The sequence below is a fragment of the Mugil cephalus genome, chromosome 11 (genome assembly GCF_022458985.1).
Source record: "Mugil cephalus isolate CIBA_MC_2020 chromosome 11, CIBA_Mcephalus_1.1, whole genome shotgun sequence".
NCBI classification, from domain to species: Eukaryota; Metazoa; Chordata; class Actinopteri; order Mugiliformes; family Mugilidae; genus Mugil; species Mugil cephalus.
In genome coordinates, this window is record NC_061780.1 from 17357486 (window position 1) to 17375684 (window position 18199).

The 18199-nt window shown below is 38.7% G+C and overlaps 2 protein-coding genes and 1 pseudogene across 2 annotated transcripts; all 3 read left to right on the forward strand.

Annotated features, from left to right (window-relative positions):
- The first annotated feature begins 2841 nt into the window (after window positions 1–2841).
- Window positions 2842–6170, forward strand: zgc:101716 (uncharacterized protein LOC492784 homolog). The gene is made up of 8 exons (XM_047598170.1): window positions 2842–3089; window positions 3422–3523; window positions 4024–4167; window positions 4448–4498; window positions 4572–4716; window positions 4841–4976; window positions 5131–5263; window positions 5402–6170. The coding sequence occupies exons 1-8, from the start codon at window positions 2985–2987 to the stop codon at window positions 5561–5563; spliced, it is 978 nt and encodes a 325-aa protein (XP_047454126.1). The 5' UTR covers window positions 2842–2984; the 3' UTR covers window positions 5564–6170.
- A 1675-nt stretch (window positions 6171–7845) lies between these two features.
- LOC125016005 (fucolectin-2-like) lies at window positions 7846–11411 on the forward strand. The gene is made up of 6 exons (XM_047598171.1): window positions 7846–7903; window positions 8563–8601; window positions 8734–8757; window positions 8892–9165; window positions 9692–9843; window positions 10440–11411. The coding sequence occupies exons 2-6, from the start codon at window positions 8568–8570 to the stop codon at window positions 10781–10783; spliced, it is 828 nt and encodes a 275-aa protein (XP_047454127.1). The 5' UTR covers window positions 7846–7903; window positions 8563–8567; the 3' UTR covers window positions 10784–11411.
- A 221-nt stretch (window positions 11412–11632) lies between these two features.
- Window positions 11633–17797, forward strand: LOC125016058 (annotated as a pseudogene).
- The last annotated feature ends 402 nt before the right edge of the window (window positions 17798–18199 follow it).

The window sequence follows — 18199 nt, forward strand, 5'->3', positions numbered from 1 at the left end:
TGAGAAATGTACAAACTATGTTCATATGATGATAGTACAGAAGCACATTGCTGCCACGCCAGAAAAAAAGGATCAGTATCACATTATAATGTGATTATCACCTATAGGAGCCACATCTGTTAATTTTGCCTGTCTCTTAGTTTCTTCAGGACTCCACGGGTGGCAGTAGAGCGTTTTTCTTTATATTCACAGGTGCAGGTAATCAGAGGACACATGGGGTGGCGGATCATGTGTTTTTTTTTTTTACCACCAACTTGCTTGCTCCTTCAATTTTTTGGTTTCCAGCATCACTGTATTAGTTACTTTTTGCATCAGTTCAGTCATGTTTTTGTATTAATCCTTTTTGCTTATTAAATGGGAACCTCACCCGAATATGACCAGAGGCTGGACAGTTGTTTTGTTGAGCGTGTCAAAAACGTCTCCCACTCCCCAAGGTAAGACAATCTGATATGAGGTAATAAGGAAATATACGGGCATACTGTACTCAGGAGAACTGTATTCACACTGACAGCTCTGTTATTTTTCATCACTGAATGGCCACAACGCTTTTTACATGATTTGATTCATGCTTAATTCTTTTTTATTCTCTAAAACCTCTACACAATATAATCATGTACAGCTTTAAAATTCCTCTTTTGAGTTAATTGTCGATATTCAGCTATTTAGATGTCTCTCTTTACTCAAGGCTTGATGCTGGTCCAAGAGAACAGAACCTGGGAAGAAGCCCTGTACCACTGCAGAGACTTAAACATGGATCTGGTGTCCATCCTCGATGAAGACACTCAGGGCTGGGTTGAGTTGGAGGCCAGGAAGGCTGACAGTCGCTATGTATGGCTGGGTCTTCACTACACCTGCACACAGAAATTATTTTTGTGGAATGATGATCACATTGTAACATTTGACCGCGGGGGTCCAGGAGAGAAAGAAATAGAAGACTGTGACATGAGTGCTGTCATGGACACAACAGGAAATCACTACTGGTGGAAGAAGTTTGACTTTAGTAACTTTAATTTCATCTGTGCAGAGTAAAAGGCTTGTTTGGGTTTACTTAATGAGTAGTGGATGTCCCTCTGATTTATCATGTGTGAGGGGTCCTGGCCCAGAGTAGCAGATTTTGAGATGTAGTCAATGGTATTTTTTTCAGTTTCTTCGTTTTTAATAGTTTGTATTGTTATTTTATTTATTTATTTTTTTTTTTGCTTTCACTTCTGTTACTGATAATAATGTATTCTGATTAGGGGTGTAACGATTCGTTTTAAAAATGATTCGATTCGAATCACGATTCGCGGTTGCCCATACGATTCAATTCATTTAGAACGAAACGATTAAGTGACTTGAATTCGATTCAGTAACTTTTTTAGCCAAAAATTAAACCAGTGTGACTGAAATAAACACCTACTCGGTGTTTCCTCTACATTCATTTAGGAGTGGCGGGCCGCCATTCCTAAATCCTGGCCACCGCTCCTTCAAATCTTCAAAATTCATTCAAAAATGTATTTATTTATTTTTTATTATTGAGGCAAATACACCACCGCCGCATGTCTCTACCTTCACAGCAGAGTCATGCACTGCGTCGGGTACTCGCGACTACTAAAGTAAACAACAGATACCTATCTTGCTTAGTATCTACTCTTTGGGGTTCTTAATCTACCGGTTGCCGTCACTTTTTAAACTTCCTCATGTGTCTGGATACCACTGCCACTTCTTAGTCAGATTGAATCTGGTAACGTTTACCGCCTTTATCATTAAAAGTGCTAAAAAAATAAAATAAAAAAACAATGCGTTATTTCCTATTATCGATACAATCGATTGTTTACTTTTTAAAACGATATTAGATCATGTATGTCGTCCGGAAGGCAAACTTGCCGAGCACAGATCGTTGTAGTTGGATCGTAGGAAAATAAATCGATTCACCGATGTAGTGGATGAATCGTTACGCCCCTAATTCTAATGGGATATGAATTATTTACCTTTCGCCATGTGTTTTTGCTACATATTCATGTAAATTACACTTTTTTATTAGTTGAATGTGGATACTTTGCTGTCGACTGTGGGTTTATTTTAATTCCGAACCAAGCAAACCAAACAATTTTATTGATAGCACAGAAATAGTTGTATGTGTTATAATGGTAATCGAATTCAGACTTAGACTGAGACTAGACTTAGACTTAGGCTAGACTTTATTGATCCCTTTGGGATGTCTCCCTCCGGGCAATTATATTTCCAGCAGCTGTGTACAAAACAAATAAGAAATAGAATAGAGAATGTACAATATCCAGTAGACTCTTAACCGATTAAATTACAAATACAAATATATTTGATATCAAGTATCAAATATAACAAATATATATACACAACATATATAACATATATATTGCACAGTGTGTGGGTGACTGACCACCGCTACTCCTTCCCTTCTGTTCTCTGTGGCCTACTTCCTCCTCCCCCCGAGAGAGGAGTTGTAGAGCCTCAGTTCCCGAGTCTATTAGTCCTGCACTTAGTAAAGTGCAGTCTCCCTCTTCAGAGTGCTCTGTCCTGATTTATTTATACAAAGCAGTTATATTTGCATCCTTCAGCATGTACATCAGCTTGAATGGGATTTACAGAGGATGTTATTTCTCACATAGAACATTAGGACTTCTATGGAAATGTTATTTATTCGTGTGTGGGTTCTTGTCGAGTCAAAATAAAAGCTAAGATGTGCTTGAACACTTTGTTGTCGTTTTATAATTAACGAAGGCGACACATGATGTTGTGTGGCATTCGCGTGTCGGAAAATTTTCTGTCCGGAACAATAGTTGTTGGACGCTGAACTAGTCGAACAGTTTACACTGACGGACCGTCAGTCCAGGAGGACATAAACAAATAAGTGTGGCTGGAGTTGTGTGCTTCGTTTGGAAACTGGGGAGTTCTGGATTAATTAGAGCGAATGCTTGTTGAACTAATTTTTATGTGTATATTTATATACCTTTATCCGGTTCCGAATGGAGATATTAGGTAGCACGTTTGACGATTCCGTGTTTTCTGAGGCCAGAGACCGAGTGTGTGTGTCTCTGTCCTCTTACAACGCCAAACTGTGTGAGTCTGAGGTAAATCTCTTTATTACAGAGGTGGATTGTGTCATGGGAAAACGCTGCAAGTGTAATTGTCTGAAAGGTTGTTCCACGGTAGAAAGGTGGTGAAATAAAGACGCCTTTGTCCATAGCTAGCAAGTGTTAATTGCATTCATCTTGAACTACAAATGCTAAAACTAGTTGTGTTCATATATTTTTAGACACTGTCGCATTTTTAAAAACAATCTCAAGTTGGTATTTATATAATAAATACAGACTCAGCTTTAAATTAAAGGCATTCACATCCAAATTGAAGAAAGGTTTTGGGAGTGGACTGAAGCTGCTTCGTGATGTGTTTCTGTCTGCAGTGGTTTTGTGACAGTGCTGCTCTGGATACTGATGATTCTTTGGAGAAGCAGAAAGTCTACAAGTTTAGAGGAGACTTGGCTGTTAGACAAGGAAACTATCAGGTAATTAAAGTCATTCAGCTCAGTCTTTCTAAGTCCAGTCACTGGATGTTACTGAAAAATCACCTGCAGTGTTGTAGGTATTCACACAAACAACCATTCCCTTCAGGAACTTACATGTTCCTAGTCTATGTGTTTACTGCTTTATTCCCCCGTATTTCAATGTTTCTGTGATATTAACATCAAATATAGACAGCTTATCAGTAGCTTTTTTTTCCCACAAATGTACGATGTCCTCATCTTCAAAACAACAAGTCATGCAATTAAACAAAAAAATTAGTTTAGTCTAAATATTACATCCAAATGAAGACATGAATGTAATTTAATTCGCAGCATGTTGTACAACAGTAACATTTCTGAGCAGATATTTAGACACATTTTTACTCTTGAGGAACCAGACTGAAGGAGTGAAATCTTAAATCTGCGGTATTTTGAGAGAACACCATCTGCTCTCATGATCTGAAAGTGTCTGTGTTTCTGTTCTTGTGGTGTGTGTGGTTCAGAAAGCCTTGGAGGCATACAGCAGCTGCCTGCAGTGGATCGCTGACAACAACCTGACCATCAGACGAGATGTACTGGAGGGAATGGCCCGATGCTGCACCAAACTGGGACAGAGAGACAGGGCACTGGACTTGGCTGATTTGCTGGTAATTCTTTGTCTGATTTCAAATTCACTGCTAAACTGTCATATTCTTTATACTTTATGTCACATTGTTTAAATGAGACATTCAATAGCTCTTACTTTAGATACGACTGATGAAGAAAACCACTAGTATGTATTTGCTGGATCATTTTTAATTTTTTGTAACCTCAGCTAACAAAAGGAAATCTACAGACATTTTTGTATTTTAACATAAACTAAAGCAATGTAAAGATGTCATTCAAAAACCTTACATTAATAACATCTGCATAATCTTTTTTTTCCAGAGCAAAGAAGCCTCCAACACCTGTCACCTGACCAGCCTCCTGCTGCTTAAGGTCAGCGTTAGCCAGAACACACAAGGATCAAGTCATTCTGTTGTATTCAAACTAATTTAAACTTCTCCTGAAGGTCAGCATCTATGAGCATTTTGGAGCCGCAGGATCCAAGACGTTGTGTCTGCAGCAGCTGTGTAGCCTGCTACCGTTCAACCCCTGGCACTGGTTCAGCCTGGGTCAGACGTGTTTGCAGCTGCTGGAGAATAAAAGAACCTCAGGTAACGTTAACGTCACTTCCTGTCTCACTTAACACACATACTTTGTCTCAAGATGGTAATTATTTAGGTGAATAGTTGATAATTGTTTTGTTTTTGTTGTTAATTAAGTCTGGTGTGTTATTAGGATCCTGTTCTGCCATGAGATGTAAAACAGAAGCACATCAGGAGGATGGGGCGACTGAGGAGCAGCAGGAGGAGGCGGCAGAGCTCAGTGAGGACAGGATTCGTCTCAAAGCTTGTGCCTGTTTCATCAGGACAAGGTACAGCCACTGAATTTAGATACTGTTGACCAGTTTCCCACAAGAACTTTGCAGAAATACATTTAATTTTGTAATGGCTTAAAATGTAATGCACATTCACTTACCTTCTCTAATAGTAGATCATTATGTCCTCACGCCTCTTGATCTCCCACAGACTCCTGTTGAGAATCCTTCGGCAGCAGCAGTCGTCCTTTGTGTTGCAGCGCAGTCAAAATGTGCTACAGATGTCAGAAGATGAGCTGCAGCGACTAAATCTCAAAGAAACAACACTGCAGGCTCTCACTGAGGTGAGGTAACACACTCACACACTTGTTTAGTGCAGACATGCTGCTCCAAGGCCTGAATTACAGGAACTTTGAGGTGGGTGCAGATTTGGCGTTGAGTTAAAATGTAATATTTTTACACAGTCCTCTCCCTCTTCGCAGGTGATGTCAGAGGACTTGATCCCAGAGAAGATGAGGGAGGACTACCAGGACGGAGAGAGTCTGACCAGTGCGTGTTTGCAGAGCTTCAGAGAGCGCTGGTGGAACAAGATCTTACTGACAGACGTGTTAGAGACTGACGAGACACATAGATACAAGTCCTGATGATCCTGTGTTGAATGTTTACAGAGAAGTCGGCAGAGAGGAGAGGACTGAAGAAGATGCTTTAGTGAAATATAAAAGTGTAAATACCAGCGTCACACAATTTGAAATGTCTGTGTCTCTATTCAGTGACCTAAGTGTATGCTTTGCCTTAATAAATGTTCTTTTAGCCATTTTAAAAGATTTAAATGATTTTAACTGACATATGTGATGTTTAGATCCACTTTTTTAAAGCATAAACTGTGAAGTCAGTGTGTTAAATCTACCATGATCTGGTACGCGTTACCCAGACGGACCACTTTTCTTCCACCTTGTTCTTGTAGTTGAGCTTGGCAATCTTAATAGCCCTCTTGGATGGTCAACTGCAGCTTCTCACCCAGCAACAAAGGCTGGATGGTGTTGAAGGCACTGGAGAAATCAGAGAATGTGATTGTCACTGCGCCTCCACCACCATCCAGGTATAAGAGAATGAGCTGCAGCAGGTAGATGACAGCGTCATCCTGAAGTGTGAGTCTGCTATAAGCATTGATTGGACACGGTGTGTATGTGTGATCACTCGTGCTGTATCACTGCAGAAAGATTCAAAATAATTTCTTGCATCCCCCTGTGAGACTGACATTTTTTGCGATGTTAATTTAAAACCCAGCTGTTATTGAGGCTCTGGATTGATGTTGGAAAGATTTTATATTTTATACCTGTATCAGGACAAAACCCAATAACAAAAAATGAAGTGCAGCTGTAAGAGGCATTTTACATGTTTTCTTTAAATAATTGCAGTATGAAACAGTCTGGACTGAATGTCTATACAGAGGATACAGTGCTGCCAACTAACACCTTACTTTATACTTGAGTCAGGTTTATTCACCAACATAGCTCATCATTAGTTATTTATACCCTCACAAGTAACTTTTACTTCCAGTCAGCACATCACTCATTTGCATACAATACAGGAGCTGTCTCTACAGCGCACAGTTTCACACAGAGCACCACACTATCTGAGACCAGTCAGTCTAAAAGCCTCCTGTGCACAGTAGGCCCCGCCCCTATCACTGCTGAGCCAATCACAAGGCCACAAATTACACCTACTCTGTCAGATTCCTGCGTTTGGCCAAGAGAGGCTATTCAGTCCCCAGGTGAAGCTGTCAATTATTTTCTTTATCTGTCGATTATGTATAACAGTCAGGTATGTTTACGGCAGTTGCATGGTTACCCTACTATAGCACATGTTTGGAATGAAAAAAGGATCTTTGAATCTGTGTATTATTTGAATAGCTTAATATTGAATGCAATATGATGATAATCATGTATATTTATAAATAGCACTAGGTTCAGTTTAATATAGAACACATATAGTAGGTAGTAGGAGGGTCTCTACTTAATCTCTCCATCAGTTTGGGGTCCTTGGCCTGGACTGGGGAAACTGGGGAGTTCTTGAATAATTGTAGCGAATAAATGTTGAACTCATTTTTATATTTATATATATTTTCTAGTTCTGGATGGAGATATTAGGTAGCACTTTTAACAACTCTGTGTTTTCTGAGGCTAGAGACCGAGTGTGTGTGTCTCTGTCCTCTTACAACGACAAACTGTGAGAGTCTGAGGTAAATCTCTTTCTTACAGAGGTGGATTGTTTCATGGGAAAATGCTGCAAGTGTGATAGTCTGAAAGGTTGTTTCACGGTAGAAAGGTGGTGAAATAAAGACGACATTATCCTTAGCTAGAAAGTGTTAATTGTGTTGATATTGAACTACAAATATAAAAATTAGCTGTTTTCATATATTTTTACACACTGATGTATTTTCAAAACAGTTCCAAGTTGCTCTGGATACTGATGATTCTTTGGAGAAGCAGAAAGTCTACAAGTTCAGAGGAGATTTGGCCGTTAGACACAGGAACTATCAGATAATTAAAGTCATTCAGCTCAGTCTTTCTAAATCCTGCAGTGTTGGGAATTCCCTTCAGGAACTTGCATTTTCCCAGTCTGTTGTATTTCCCTGTATTTGAATGTTTCTATGACATTAACAACAAATACAGACAGTGTATCAGTATCATTTTTTTCCAGAAACGTACCATTTCCTCATCTTCTAAACAACAAGTCATGCAATTCAACAGAAAAGTCGTTTAGTCTATATATTGCATCTAAAACCAATATGTAATTAAATGTAATTTAAGTTCATTTGCATGTCCTCATGCCTCTTCATCTCCCACAGAGTCCTTTTGAGAATCCTTCAGCTGCAGCAGTCGTCCTTTGTGTTGCAGTACAGTCAAAGTGTACTACAGATGTCAGAAGATGAGCTGCATCAACTAAATCTCAAATAAACAACACTGAAGCCTCTCACTGAGGTGAGGTAACACACTCACACACTTGGTTAGTGCAGACACACTGGTTTAGTTTATATGTTCACAGAGAAGATGAGGGAGGTCCACCAGGTACTAGTTAGCCAGACTGACCACTAGATGGGGCTCTAGGAATAAAACCATTTTTTGCAGTAGATATAATTAAAGACAACAGTCCCAACCAGTGTAGGTAGATAGATAGAATTTCAACTTATTAAGTTATTAAAAACTCCCTACAGGCCCATATCTGTGGGATGTTTGTATCAGGATTTGACTCTTTCAATGTTATAAGAACAGTCAAATCAACAGTATCGACCAGAGTGAGCTGTGTGGGTATAATATGCAGATAGAGGCAAATACTCTCCAGCTGATTTGACTATTGATGAAAATCTGAGCAGAAAAAAGAATGAATGATGTTGGTGTGTTTCAATGAGGGAAGCTGTGGAGGAAGGTAAATAAATGTGGCTTAGTCAAGGAGAGGGGTTCATTTTAAAACTGCTGGATCTGGAGGGAGCTGAGCATCACCTGGATTATCAGCTCTTTGTTGTACTTTCAGATAGAGGGGATACATTTGTGCAAATCCTTTGTGATTTCCAGTCATTGGTCTGTGGTCATTTGTGTCGATCATCTAGTCAACAGTTACTGAGGTTTCTTCTCTTTCAAAGCAAAGATGCTGTGGACTCTGCTGTTCTTCTGTTTGATTGGTAAGTTGCTCCTTTCATTCAGAGTCAAATGTGAATGTGAAAAACTAAATGAAAATAAAACGATAATCATGTACGTGACCAGAATGATAAAAGTAATTCTGATGTATTTCTCTGACACTTCACATTTCACAGGGACGTCTGCTCAGAACCAAGGAGGTAGTATTAAATACATTTCTCTGCTCTACTCTGTTTCATCTCTTGAGTCATGTCAAAAAGTATAAGAGCATTGATGCTGAATATGTATATGGGTCAATATTATGAAGTGAACTATTTTGTGTTTTCTGCTACAGCTAGCTGCACAACAGGAAAACTGATAGAGGGAGGAAAAACAACTCAGTCTTCAACCTACGGCACTTTCTCCTCTGACAGAGCTGTTGATGGGATATACAGTTCTTGTGCTCACACTGAAAACAAGTCCAACTCCTGGTGGACAATAGATTTACTGGGTCTATACGAAATTTCCTGTATCAACATCAACAACACTTCTCATGGCAATATTAACCTAACGAATGCTCACATCCTCATTGGGAACTCATCTGATGGAAACTTTGACCAACACAATGTGTAATGTCTTCACTCTACTATGAACCATAGTACAACCTGTTACCATAGTCTAGCGCTGCTTGTGATTTATCCTTTATTTATTTCTGGGGTTAGAATTTGTAAAACTGTACAAACTATGTTCATATGATGATAGAACAGAAGCACATTGCTGCCAAGGCAGAAAAAAAGGATCAGTATCACGTTATGATGTAATAATCATCTTTTTTGTTGTGGCAGCATTGTGCTTCTGTACTTTTATCATACACACTGTATTAATTATATTCAGTATGGTTAGACATTCTGATACAAGTGTGATATGAGGTAATAAGGAAATATATAGGCATACAATACTCAGGAGAACTGCCTTCAGTAACACTAAATAACAGTTTTAAACTTTTTAACAGTTGCAGCTAATCTTAATCAACAACGTTATGCTGCATTTGTGAATGTGGGGAATTCTGTCTTCTATTGATACTTAACCAAACAGAGCTGGAAACAGAACTATTTCTTACAATCTAATCTGTTTCTCTCTCTTTCTTCCATCCAGGTGTACAACTATTTCTGACACCACCAGAGGAAAAAATCAAACATTTGAATGTGACAATGGACCCATGTCTGGACGCTATGTTACCGTACTCTTGAATACAACATCTGTTGTCATTTTGTGTGAGGTGAAGATCTACGGTACAAAAAAAGATGGTAAGATGAAATGTTCTCTTGTCACTGGTCAGTCAACAAACACATTACCTTGGTCCCTAACAAAGAGTTGCAAAATATATTTGATTGGATCAATGATAACAAACTTGTTCTTAATATTTCTAAGACCAAGAGCATTTAAGCATTTTATTTGGGTCAAAACATTGAATTCACTGAGCTGACCAAGGAAACAGATAAATGTATCTTTGAATAAATCTATCAAATAGTAGAGCAGAATGTAGTATTTAGTTTGTTCTTGGAGAGATCCACTTTCACATGTATTAAATATCAAGCAGAGAAAAAGCAGAACCAGTTCTACTGCTCTTCATACTGTGATATCAGTGACACGCTGTGTGTGTTTATGGATTAATACAACATGTTAGATGATGCCACTCATAGAGGAGCAAACATTCACACTGACAACTCTTTGTTATTTTTCATCACTGAATGGCCAAAACGCTTTATACATGATTTGATTCATGTTTGATTCTTTTTTATTCTCTAAAACCTCTACACAATATAATCATGTACAGCTTTAAAATTTCTCTTTTGAGTTAATTGTCGATATTCAGCTCATCAGATGTGTCTCTTTACTCAAGGCTTGATGCTGGTCCGAGAGAACAGAACCTGGGAAGAAGCCCTGTACCACTGCAGAGACTTAAACATGGATCTGGTGTCCATCCTCAATGAAGACACTCAGGGCTGGGTTGAGTTGGAGGCCAGGAAGGCTGACAGTCCCTATGTATGGCTGGGTCTTCACTACAGCTGCACACAGAAATTATTTTTGTGGGGCGATGATCACATTGTAACATTCGAGCGCTGGGGTCCAGGAGAGAAAGAAATAGAAGACTGTGACATGAGTGCTGTCATTGACACAACAGGAAATCACTACTGGTGGAAGAAGTTTGACTTTAATAAGTTTAATTTCATCTGTGCAGAGTAAAAGACTTGTTTGACTTTACTTACTAAGTAGTGGATGTCCCTCTAATATATCATGTGTGAGGGGTCCTGGCCCAGAGTAGCAGCTTTTCAGATGTAGTCAATGCTGATGAAATTAATCAAATGTTTCTACTGGTATCTATAGAGAAGAGTTTTTTTTCATTGTCTTTAACTGTTTGTATTGTTATTTTCTTTTTTTTGCTTTGACTTCTGTTACTGATAATAATGTATTCTGATGGTTATATGACATGAATTATTTACCTTTCGCTGTGTGTTTTTGGTGCATATTCATATGAATGACACTTTTTTATTCAATGAATGTGGATACTTTGCTGTCCAAAGTTGCTGTAGGTTTATTTTAATTCTGAATCAAACAAACCAAACAATCTTATTGATAGCAATAATAGTTGTATAGTTGTATTTTGTTTGAATGGTAACTGAATTCAGAGTGCTCTGTCACTTAATAAGAAGCTTTGTTTGTTTGTTTTGTTTCTTTTCCCTGATTTATACAAAGCAGTTATATCTGCATCCCTCAGCGTGTACATTAGCTTGAATGGGATTTACAGAGGATGTTATTTAATACTACTTATTCATGTCTGGGTTCTTGTTGAGTAAATAAACCCTAAGATGTGTTTGAAGAGTTTACTGTCATTTTATCATTAATGAAGGTGACACACGAGGTTGTGTCGCATCAATACCTGTCCCTTCGTGTGTCGGGATATTTCACGTGTTGGATGCTAGTCACGCAGTTTACACTGAAGGACATAGACAAACAAGTGTGGCTGGAGTTGTGTACTTCGTTTGGAGACTGGGGAGTTCTGGATTAATTATAGCAAATAAATGTTGAACTAATTTTTATGTGTATATTTATATACCTTTATCCGGTTCCGGATGGAGATATTAGGTAGCACGTTTGACGACTCTGTGTTTTCTGAGGCCAGAGACCGAGTGTGTGTGTCTCTGTCCTCTTACAACGGCAAACTGTGTGAGTCTGAGGTAAATCTCTTACTTACAGAGGTGGATTGTTTCATGGGAAAACGCTGTAAGTGTGATTGTCTGAAAGGTTGTTTCATGGTAGAAAGGTGGTGAAATAAAGACGACATTATCCTTAGCTAGAAAGTGTTAATTGTATTAATCTTGAACTATAAATATTTAAACTAGTTGTGTTCATATATTTTTAGACACTGTCGCATTTTAAAAACCAATCTCAAGTTGGTATTTATATAATAAATACAGACTCAGCTTTAAATTAAAGGCATTCACATCCAAATTGAAGAAAAGTTTTGGGAGTGGACTGAAGCTGCTCCATGATGTGTTTCTGTCTGCAGTGGTTTTGTGACAGTGCTGCTCTGGATACTGACGATTCTTTGGAGAAGCAGAAAGTCTACAAGTTTAGAGAAGACTTGGCTGTTAGACAAGGAAACTATCAGGTAATTAAAGTCATTCAGCTCAGTCTTTCTAAGTCCAGTCACTGGCTACTACTGAAAAATCACCTGCAGTATTTTTTGTTACTGACAAACAAAGAATCAATCAGTCTAAAAGCCTCCTGTGCACTGTAGGCCCCGCCCCTATCGCTGCTGAGCCAATCACGAGGCCACAAATTACACCAACTCTGTCAGATTCCCGCATTTGGCCAAGAGAGCCTATTCAGTCCCCAGGTGAAGCTGTCAATTATTTTCTTTATCTGTCGATTATGTATAACAGTCAGGTATGTTTACGGCAGTTGCATGGTTACCCTACTATTGCACATGTTTGGAATGAAAAAAGGTTATTTGAATCTGTGTATTATTTGAATAGCTTAATATTGAATGCAATATGATGATAATCATGTATATTTATAAATAGCACTAGGTTCAGTTTAATATAGAACACATATAGTAGGTAGTAGGAGGGTCTCTACTTAATCTCTCCATCAGTTTGGGGGCCCTTGGCCTGGACTGGGGAAACTGGGGAGTTCTTGATTAATTGTAGCGAATAAATGTTGAAATCATTTTTATATTTATATATATCTTCTAGATCCGGATGGAGAGATTAGGGAGCACGTTTGACGACTCTGTGTTTTCTGAGACCAGATTCATCAGGCCATATTGAACTACAAATATAAAAATTAGCTGTTTTCATATATTTTTACACACTGATGTATTTTCAAAACAGTTCCAAGTTGCTCTGGATACTGACGATTCTTTGGAGAAGCAGAAGTCTACAAGTTCAGAGGAGATTTGGCCGTTAGACACAGGAACTATCAGATAATTAAAGTCATTCAGCTCAGTCTTTCTAAATCCTGCAGTGTTGGGAATTCCCTTCAGGAACTTGCATTTTCCCAGTCTGTTGTATTTCCCTGTATTTAAATGTTTCTATGACATTAACAACAAATACAGACAGTGTATCGGTATCCTTTTTTTCCACAAATGTACCATTTCCTCATCTTCAAAACAACAAGTCATGCAGTTCAACAGAAAAGTAGTTTAGTCTATATATTGCATCTAAAACCAATATTTAATTAAATGTAATTTAAGTTAATTTGCAGCATGTTGTACAACAGTAATATTTCCCTGAACTGCTTTAAAAAAGACTTCTGAGCAGATATTTTGACACATTTTTACTCTTAAGGAACCAGACTGAAGGAGTGAAATCTTAAATCTGCTTTATTTTGAGAGGACACCATCTGCTCTCATGATTTGAAAGTGTCTGTGTTTCTGTTCTTGTGGTGTGTGTGGATCAGAAAGCCTTGTAGGCATACAGCAGCTGCCTGCAGTGGATCGCTGTCAACAACCTGAAGAAAACCACTAGTATGTATTTGCTGGATCATTTTTAATTTTTTGTAACCTCAGCTAACAAAGGGAAATTTACAGACTGTTTACATTTTAACATAAACTAAAGCGACGTAAAGATGTCATTCAAAAACCTTACAATATTAATATCTGCATAATCTTTTTTTCCAGAGCAAAGAAGCCTCCAACACCTGTCACCTGACCAGCCTCCTGCTGCTTAAGGTCAGTGTTAGCCAGAACACACAAGGATCAAGTAATTCTGTTGTATTCAAACTAATTTAAACTTCTCCTGAAGGTCAGCATCTATGAGCATTTTGGAGCCACAGGATCCAAGACGTTGTGTCTGCAGCAGCTCTGCAGCCTGCTACCCTTCAACCCCTGGCACTGGTTCAGTCTGGGTCAGACGTGTTTGCAGCTGCTGGAGAATAAAAGAACCTCAGGTAATGTTAACGTCACTTCCTGTCTCACTTAACACCCATACTTGCCTCTCAAGATGGTAATTATGCAGGTGAATAGTTGATCTTTGTTTTGTTTTTGTTGTTGTTTTTGTTTGTTGTTCTGTTGTTAAGTGTGGTGTGTTGTTAGGATCCTGTTCTGCCATGAGATGTAAAAAGATACAAGTCCTGTTGATCCTGTGTTGAATGTTTACAGAAAAGTTGACAGAAAGGAGAGGGCTGAAGAAGATGCTTCAGTCAAATATGAAAGTATAAATCCCAGCGTCACACAATTTGAAATGTCTGTGAATCTATTCAGCAATAAATGTTCTTTTAGCGATTTTAAAAGATTTAAATGATCTTAACTGACACATGTGATGTTTAAATCCACCTTTTTAAAGCATAAACTGTGAAGTCAGTGTGTTGAATCTACCATGATCTACGCGTTACCCAGACTGACCACTAGATGGGGCTCTGAGACCAAATAAAACTGGATGGATGGATGGATGGATGGATGGATGGATGGATGGATGGATGGATGGATGGATGGATGGATGGATAGAATGTGCTACGTTGTCTGTCTGTTATCTGGTAGAGAGGGTGGTCAGGGTTATCCATGGTTGATAACAGTTTGTTTAGTGTCCTCCTCTCTACCACCACTTCAAAAGTTTCCTCTCTGCAGCCAGTGACAGAGCCAGTGTTCCTGGTCAGTTTATTCAGTGCTGCCAACTAACACCTTACTTTATACTTGACTTTATTCATCAACATAGCTCATCATTAGTTATTTATTCCCCCACAAATTTAAATTTCTTTAAATAGACAGTAACATGAATCCAACATATTTTGGTAAAAGGATAACTGGAGGCAAAAGCTGTCATCTTTCAGTCAGCACATCACTCATTCACATACAATACAGGAGCTGTCTCAACAGCGCACAGTTTCACACAGAGCACCACACTATCTGAGACCAGTCAGTCTAAAAGCCTCCTGTGCACAGTAGGCCCCGCCCCTATCGCTGCTGAGCCAATCACGAGGCCACAAATTACATCTACTCTGTCAGATTCCCGCATTTGGCCAAGAGAGCCTATTCAGTCCCCAGGTGAAGCTGTCAATTATTTTCTTTATCTGTCGATTATGTATAACAGTCAGGTATGTTTACGGCAGTTGCATGGTTACCCTACTATTGTACATGTTTGGAATGAAAAAAGGATCTTTGAATCTGTGTATTATTTGAATAGCTTAATATTGAATGCAATATGATGATAATCATGTATATTTATAAATAGCACTAGGTTCAGTTTAATATAGAACACATATAGTAGGTAGTAGGAGGGTCTCTACTTAATCTCTCCATCAGTTTGGGGGTCCTTGGCCTGGACTGGGGAAACTGGGGAGTTCTTGATTAATTGTAGCGAATAAATGTTGAACTCATTTTTATATTTATATATATTTTCTAGTTCTGGATGGAGATATTAGGTAGCACTTTTAACAACTCTGTGTTTTCTGAGGCCAGAGACCGAGTGTGTGTGTCTCTGTCCTCTTACAACGACAAACTGTGTGAGTCTGAGGTAAATCTCTTTCTTACAGAGGTGGATTGTGTCATGGGAAAACGCTGCATCAAGTGTGATTGTCTGAAAGGTTGTTTCACGGTAGAAAGGTGGTGAAATAAAGACGACATTATCCTTAGCTAGAAAGTGTTAATTGTGTTGATATTGAACTACAAATATAAAAATTAGCTGTTTTCATATATTTTTACACACTGATGTATTTTCAAAACAGTTCCAAGTTGCTCTGGATACTGATGATTCTTTGGAGAAGCAGAAAGTCTACAAGTTCAGAGGAGATTTGGCCGTTAGACACAGGAACTATCAGATAATTAAAGTCATTCAGCTCAGTCTTTCTAAATCCTGCAGTGTTGGGAATTCCCTTCAGGAACTTGCATTTTCCCAGTCTGTTGTATTTCCCTGTATTTGAATGTTTCTATGACATTAACAACAAATAAAGACAGCGTATCAGTATCATTTTTTTCCACAAATACACCATTTCCTCATCTTCAAAACAACAAGTCATGCAATTCAACAGAAAAGTAATTTAGTCTATATGTTACATCTAAAACCAATATGTAATTAAATGTAATTTAAGTTAATTCTCAGCATGTTGTACAACAGTAATATTTCCCTGAACTGCTTTAAAAAAGACTTCTGAGCAGATATTTAGACACAGTTTTACTCTTGAGGAACCAGACTGAAGGAGTGAAATCTTAAATCTGCTTTATTTTGAGAGAACACCATCTGCTCTCATGATTTGAAAGTGTCTGTGTTTCTGTTCTTGTGGTGTGTGTGGTTCAGAAAGCCTTGTAGGCATACAGCAGCTGCCTGCAGTGGATCGCTGACAACAACCTGACCATCAGACGAGCTGTACTGGAGGGAATGGCCCGATGCTGCACCAAACTGGGACAGAGAGACAGACTTGGCTGATTTGCTGCTAATTCTTTGTCACTGTTTCACTGCTGAATAGTCATATTCTTTATACTGTATGTCACACTGTTTAAATAAGACAAGTTCTTACTTCAGAAGCAGATCAGGAGGATGGGGCGACTGAGGAGCAGAAGGAGGAGGCGGCAGAGCTCAGTGAGGACAGGATTCATCTCAAAGCTTGTGGCTGTTTCATCAGGACAAGGTACAGCCACTGTGTTTAGATACTGTTGACCAGTTTCCCACAAGAACTTTGCATGAATACATTTACTTTTGTAATGTCTTCAAATTTAATGCACATCCACTTACCTACTCTAATAGTAGATCATTATGTCCTCATGCCTCTTCATCTCCCGCACATCCACTTACCTACTCTAATAGTAGATCATTATGTCCTCATGTCTCTTCATCTCCCACAGACTCCTGTTGAGAATCCTTCAGCTGCAGCAGTCGTCCTTTGTGTTGCAGTACAGTCAAAGTGTACTACAGATGTCAGAAGATGAGCTGCAGCAACTAAATCTGAAAGAAACAACACTGCAGGCTCTCACTGAGGTGAGGTAACACACTCACACACTTGTTTAGTTTATATGTTCACAGAGAAGATGAGGGAGGTCCACCAGGTACTAGTTACCCAGACTGACCACTAGAATAAAACTTGTTTTTTGGAGTCCATTTAGTTAAAGACAACAGTCCCACCCAGTGTAGGTAGGTAAATAGATAGAATTTCAACTTATAACTTAAATAAGTTATTAAAATATTCCTACTGGCCCATATCTGTGGGATGATTGTATCAGGATTAGACTCTTTCAATGTTATAACAGTCAAATCAACGGTATCGACCAGAGTGACCTGTGGGGGTATAATATGCTGATAGAGGCAAATACTCTTCAGCTACTTTGACTACTGATAACAATCTGAACAGAAACAAGTAAAAATAATGTTGGTGTGTTTCAATGAGGGAAGCTGTGGAGGAAGGGAAATAAATGTGGCTTTGTCAAGGAGAGGGGTTCATTTTAAAACTGCTGGATCTGGAGGGAGCTGAGCATCACCTGGATTATCAGCTCTTTGTTGTTGTGCTTTCAGATAGAGGGGATACATTTGTGCAAATCCTTGTCTTCTGTGGTCATTTGTGTGGATCATCTAGTCAACAGTTACTGAGGTTTCTTCTCTTTCAAAGCAAAGATGCTGTGGACTCTGCTGTTCTTCTGTTTGATTGGTAAGTTGCTCTTTTCATTCAGAGTCAAATGTGAATGTGAAAAACTAAATAAAAATAAAACAATTCTGATGTATTTCTCTGACACTTCACATTTCACAGGGACGTCTGCTCAGAACCAAGGAGGTAGTATTAAATACATTTCTCTGCTCTACTCTGTTTCATCTCTTGAGTCATGTCAAAAAGTATAAGAGCATTGATGATGAATATGTATATGGGTCAATGTTATGAAGTGAACTGTTTTGTGTTTTCTGCTACAGCTAACTGCACAACAGGAAAACTGATAGAGGGAGGAAAAACAACTCAGTCTTCAACCTAAGGCACTCTTTCCTCTGACAAAGCTGTTGATGGGATATACAGTTCTTGTGCTCACACTGAAAACAAACCCAACTCCTGGTGGACAATAGATTTACTGGGTTTATATGAAATCTCCTGTATCAACATCAACAACACTTCTCATCACAGTATTGACCTAACGAATGCTCAGATCCTCATTGGGAACTCATCTGATGGAAACTTTAACCATCA

Excerpts from the sequence above, each read along its gene's own strand:
- zgc:101716 (XM_047598170.1), top strand. The coding sequence starts at position 2,985 with ATGGAGATATTAGGTAGCACGTTTGACGATTCCGTGTTTTCTGAGGCC. Across the intron at positions 4,717-4,840 it reads GGAGAATAAAAGAACCTCAG|GATCCTGTTCTGCCATGAGA; the intron begins GTAACGTTAACG and ends GTGTGTTATTAG. Across the intron at positions 4,977-5,130 it reads GCCTGTTTCATCAGGACAAG|ACTCCTGTTGAGAATCCTTC; the intron begins GTACAGCCACTG and ends GATCTCCCACAG.
- LOC125016005 (XM_047598171.1), top strand. The coding sequence starts at position 8,568 with ATGCTGTGGACTCTGCTGTTCTTCTGTTTGATTG. Across the intron at positions 8,602-8,733 it reads GCTGTTCTTCTGTTTGATTG|GGACGTCTGCTCAGAACCAA; the intron begins GTAAGTTGCTCC and ends CACATTTCACAG. Across the intron at positions 8,758-8,891 it reads GTCTGCTCAGAACCAAGGAG|CTAGCTGCACAACAGGAAAA; the intron begins GTAGTATTAAAT and ends TTTCTGCTACAG.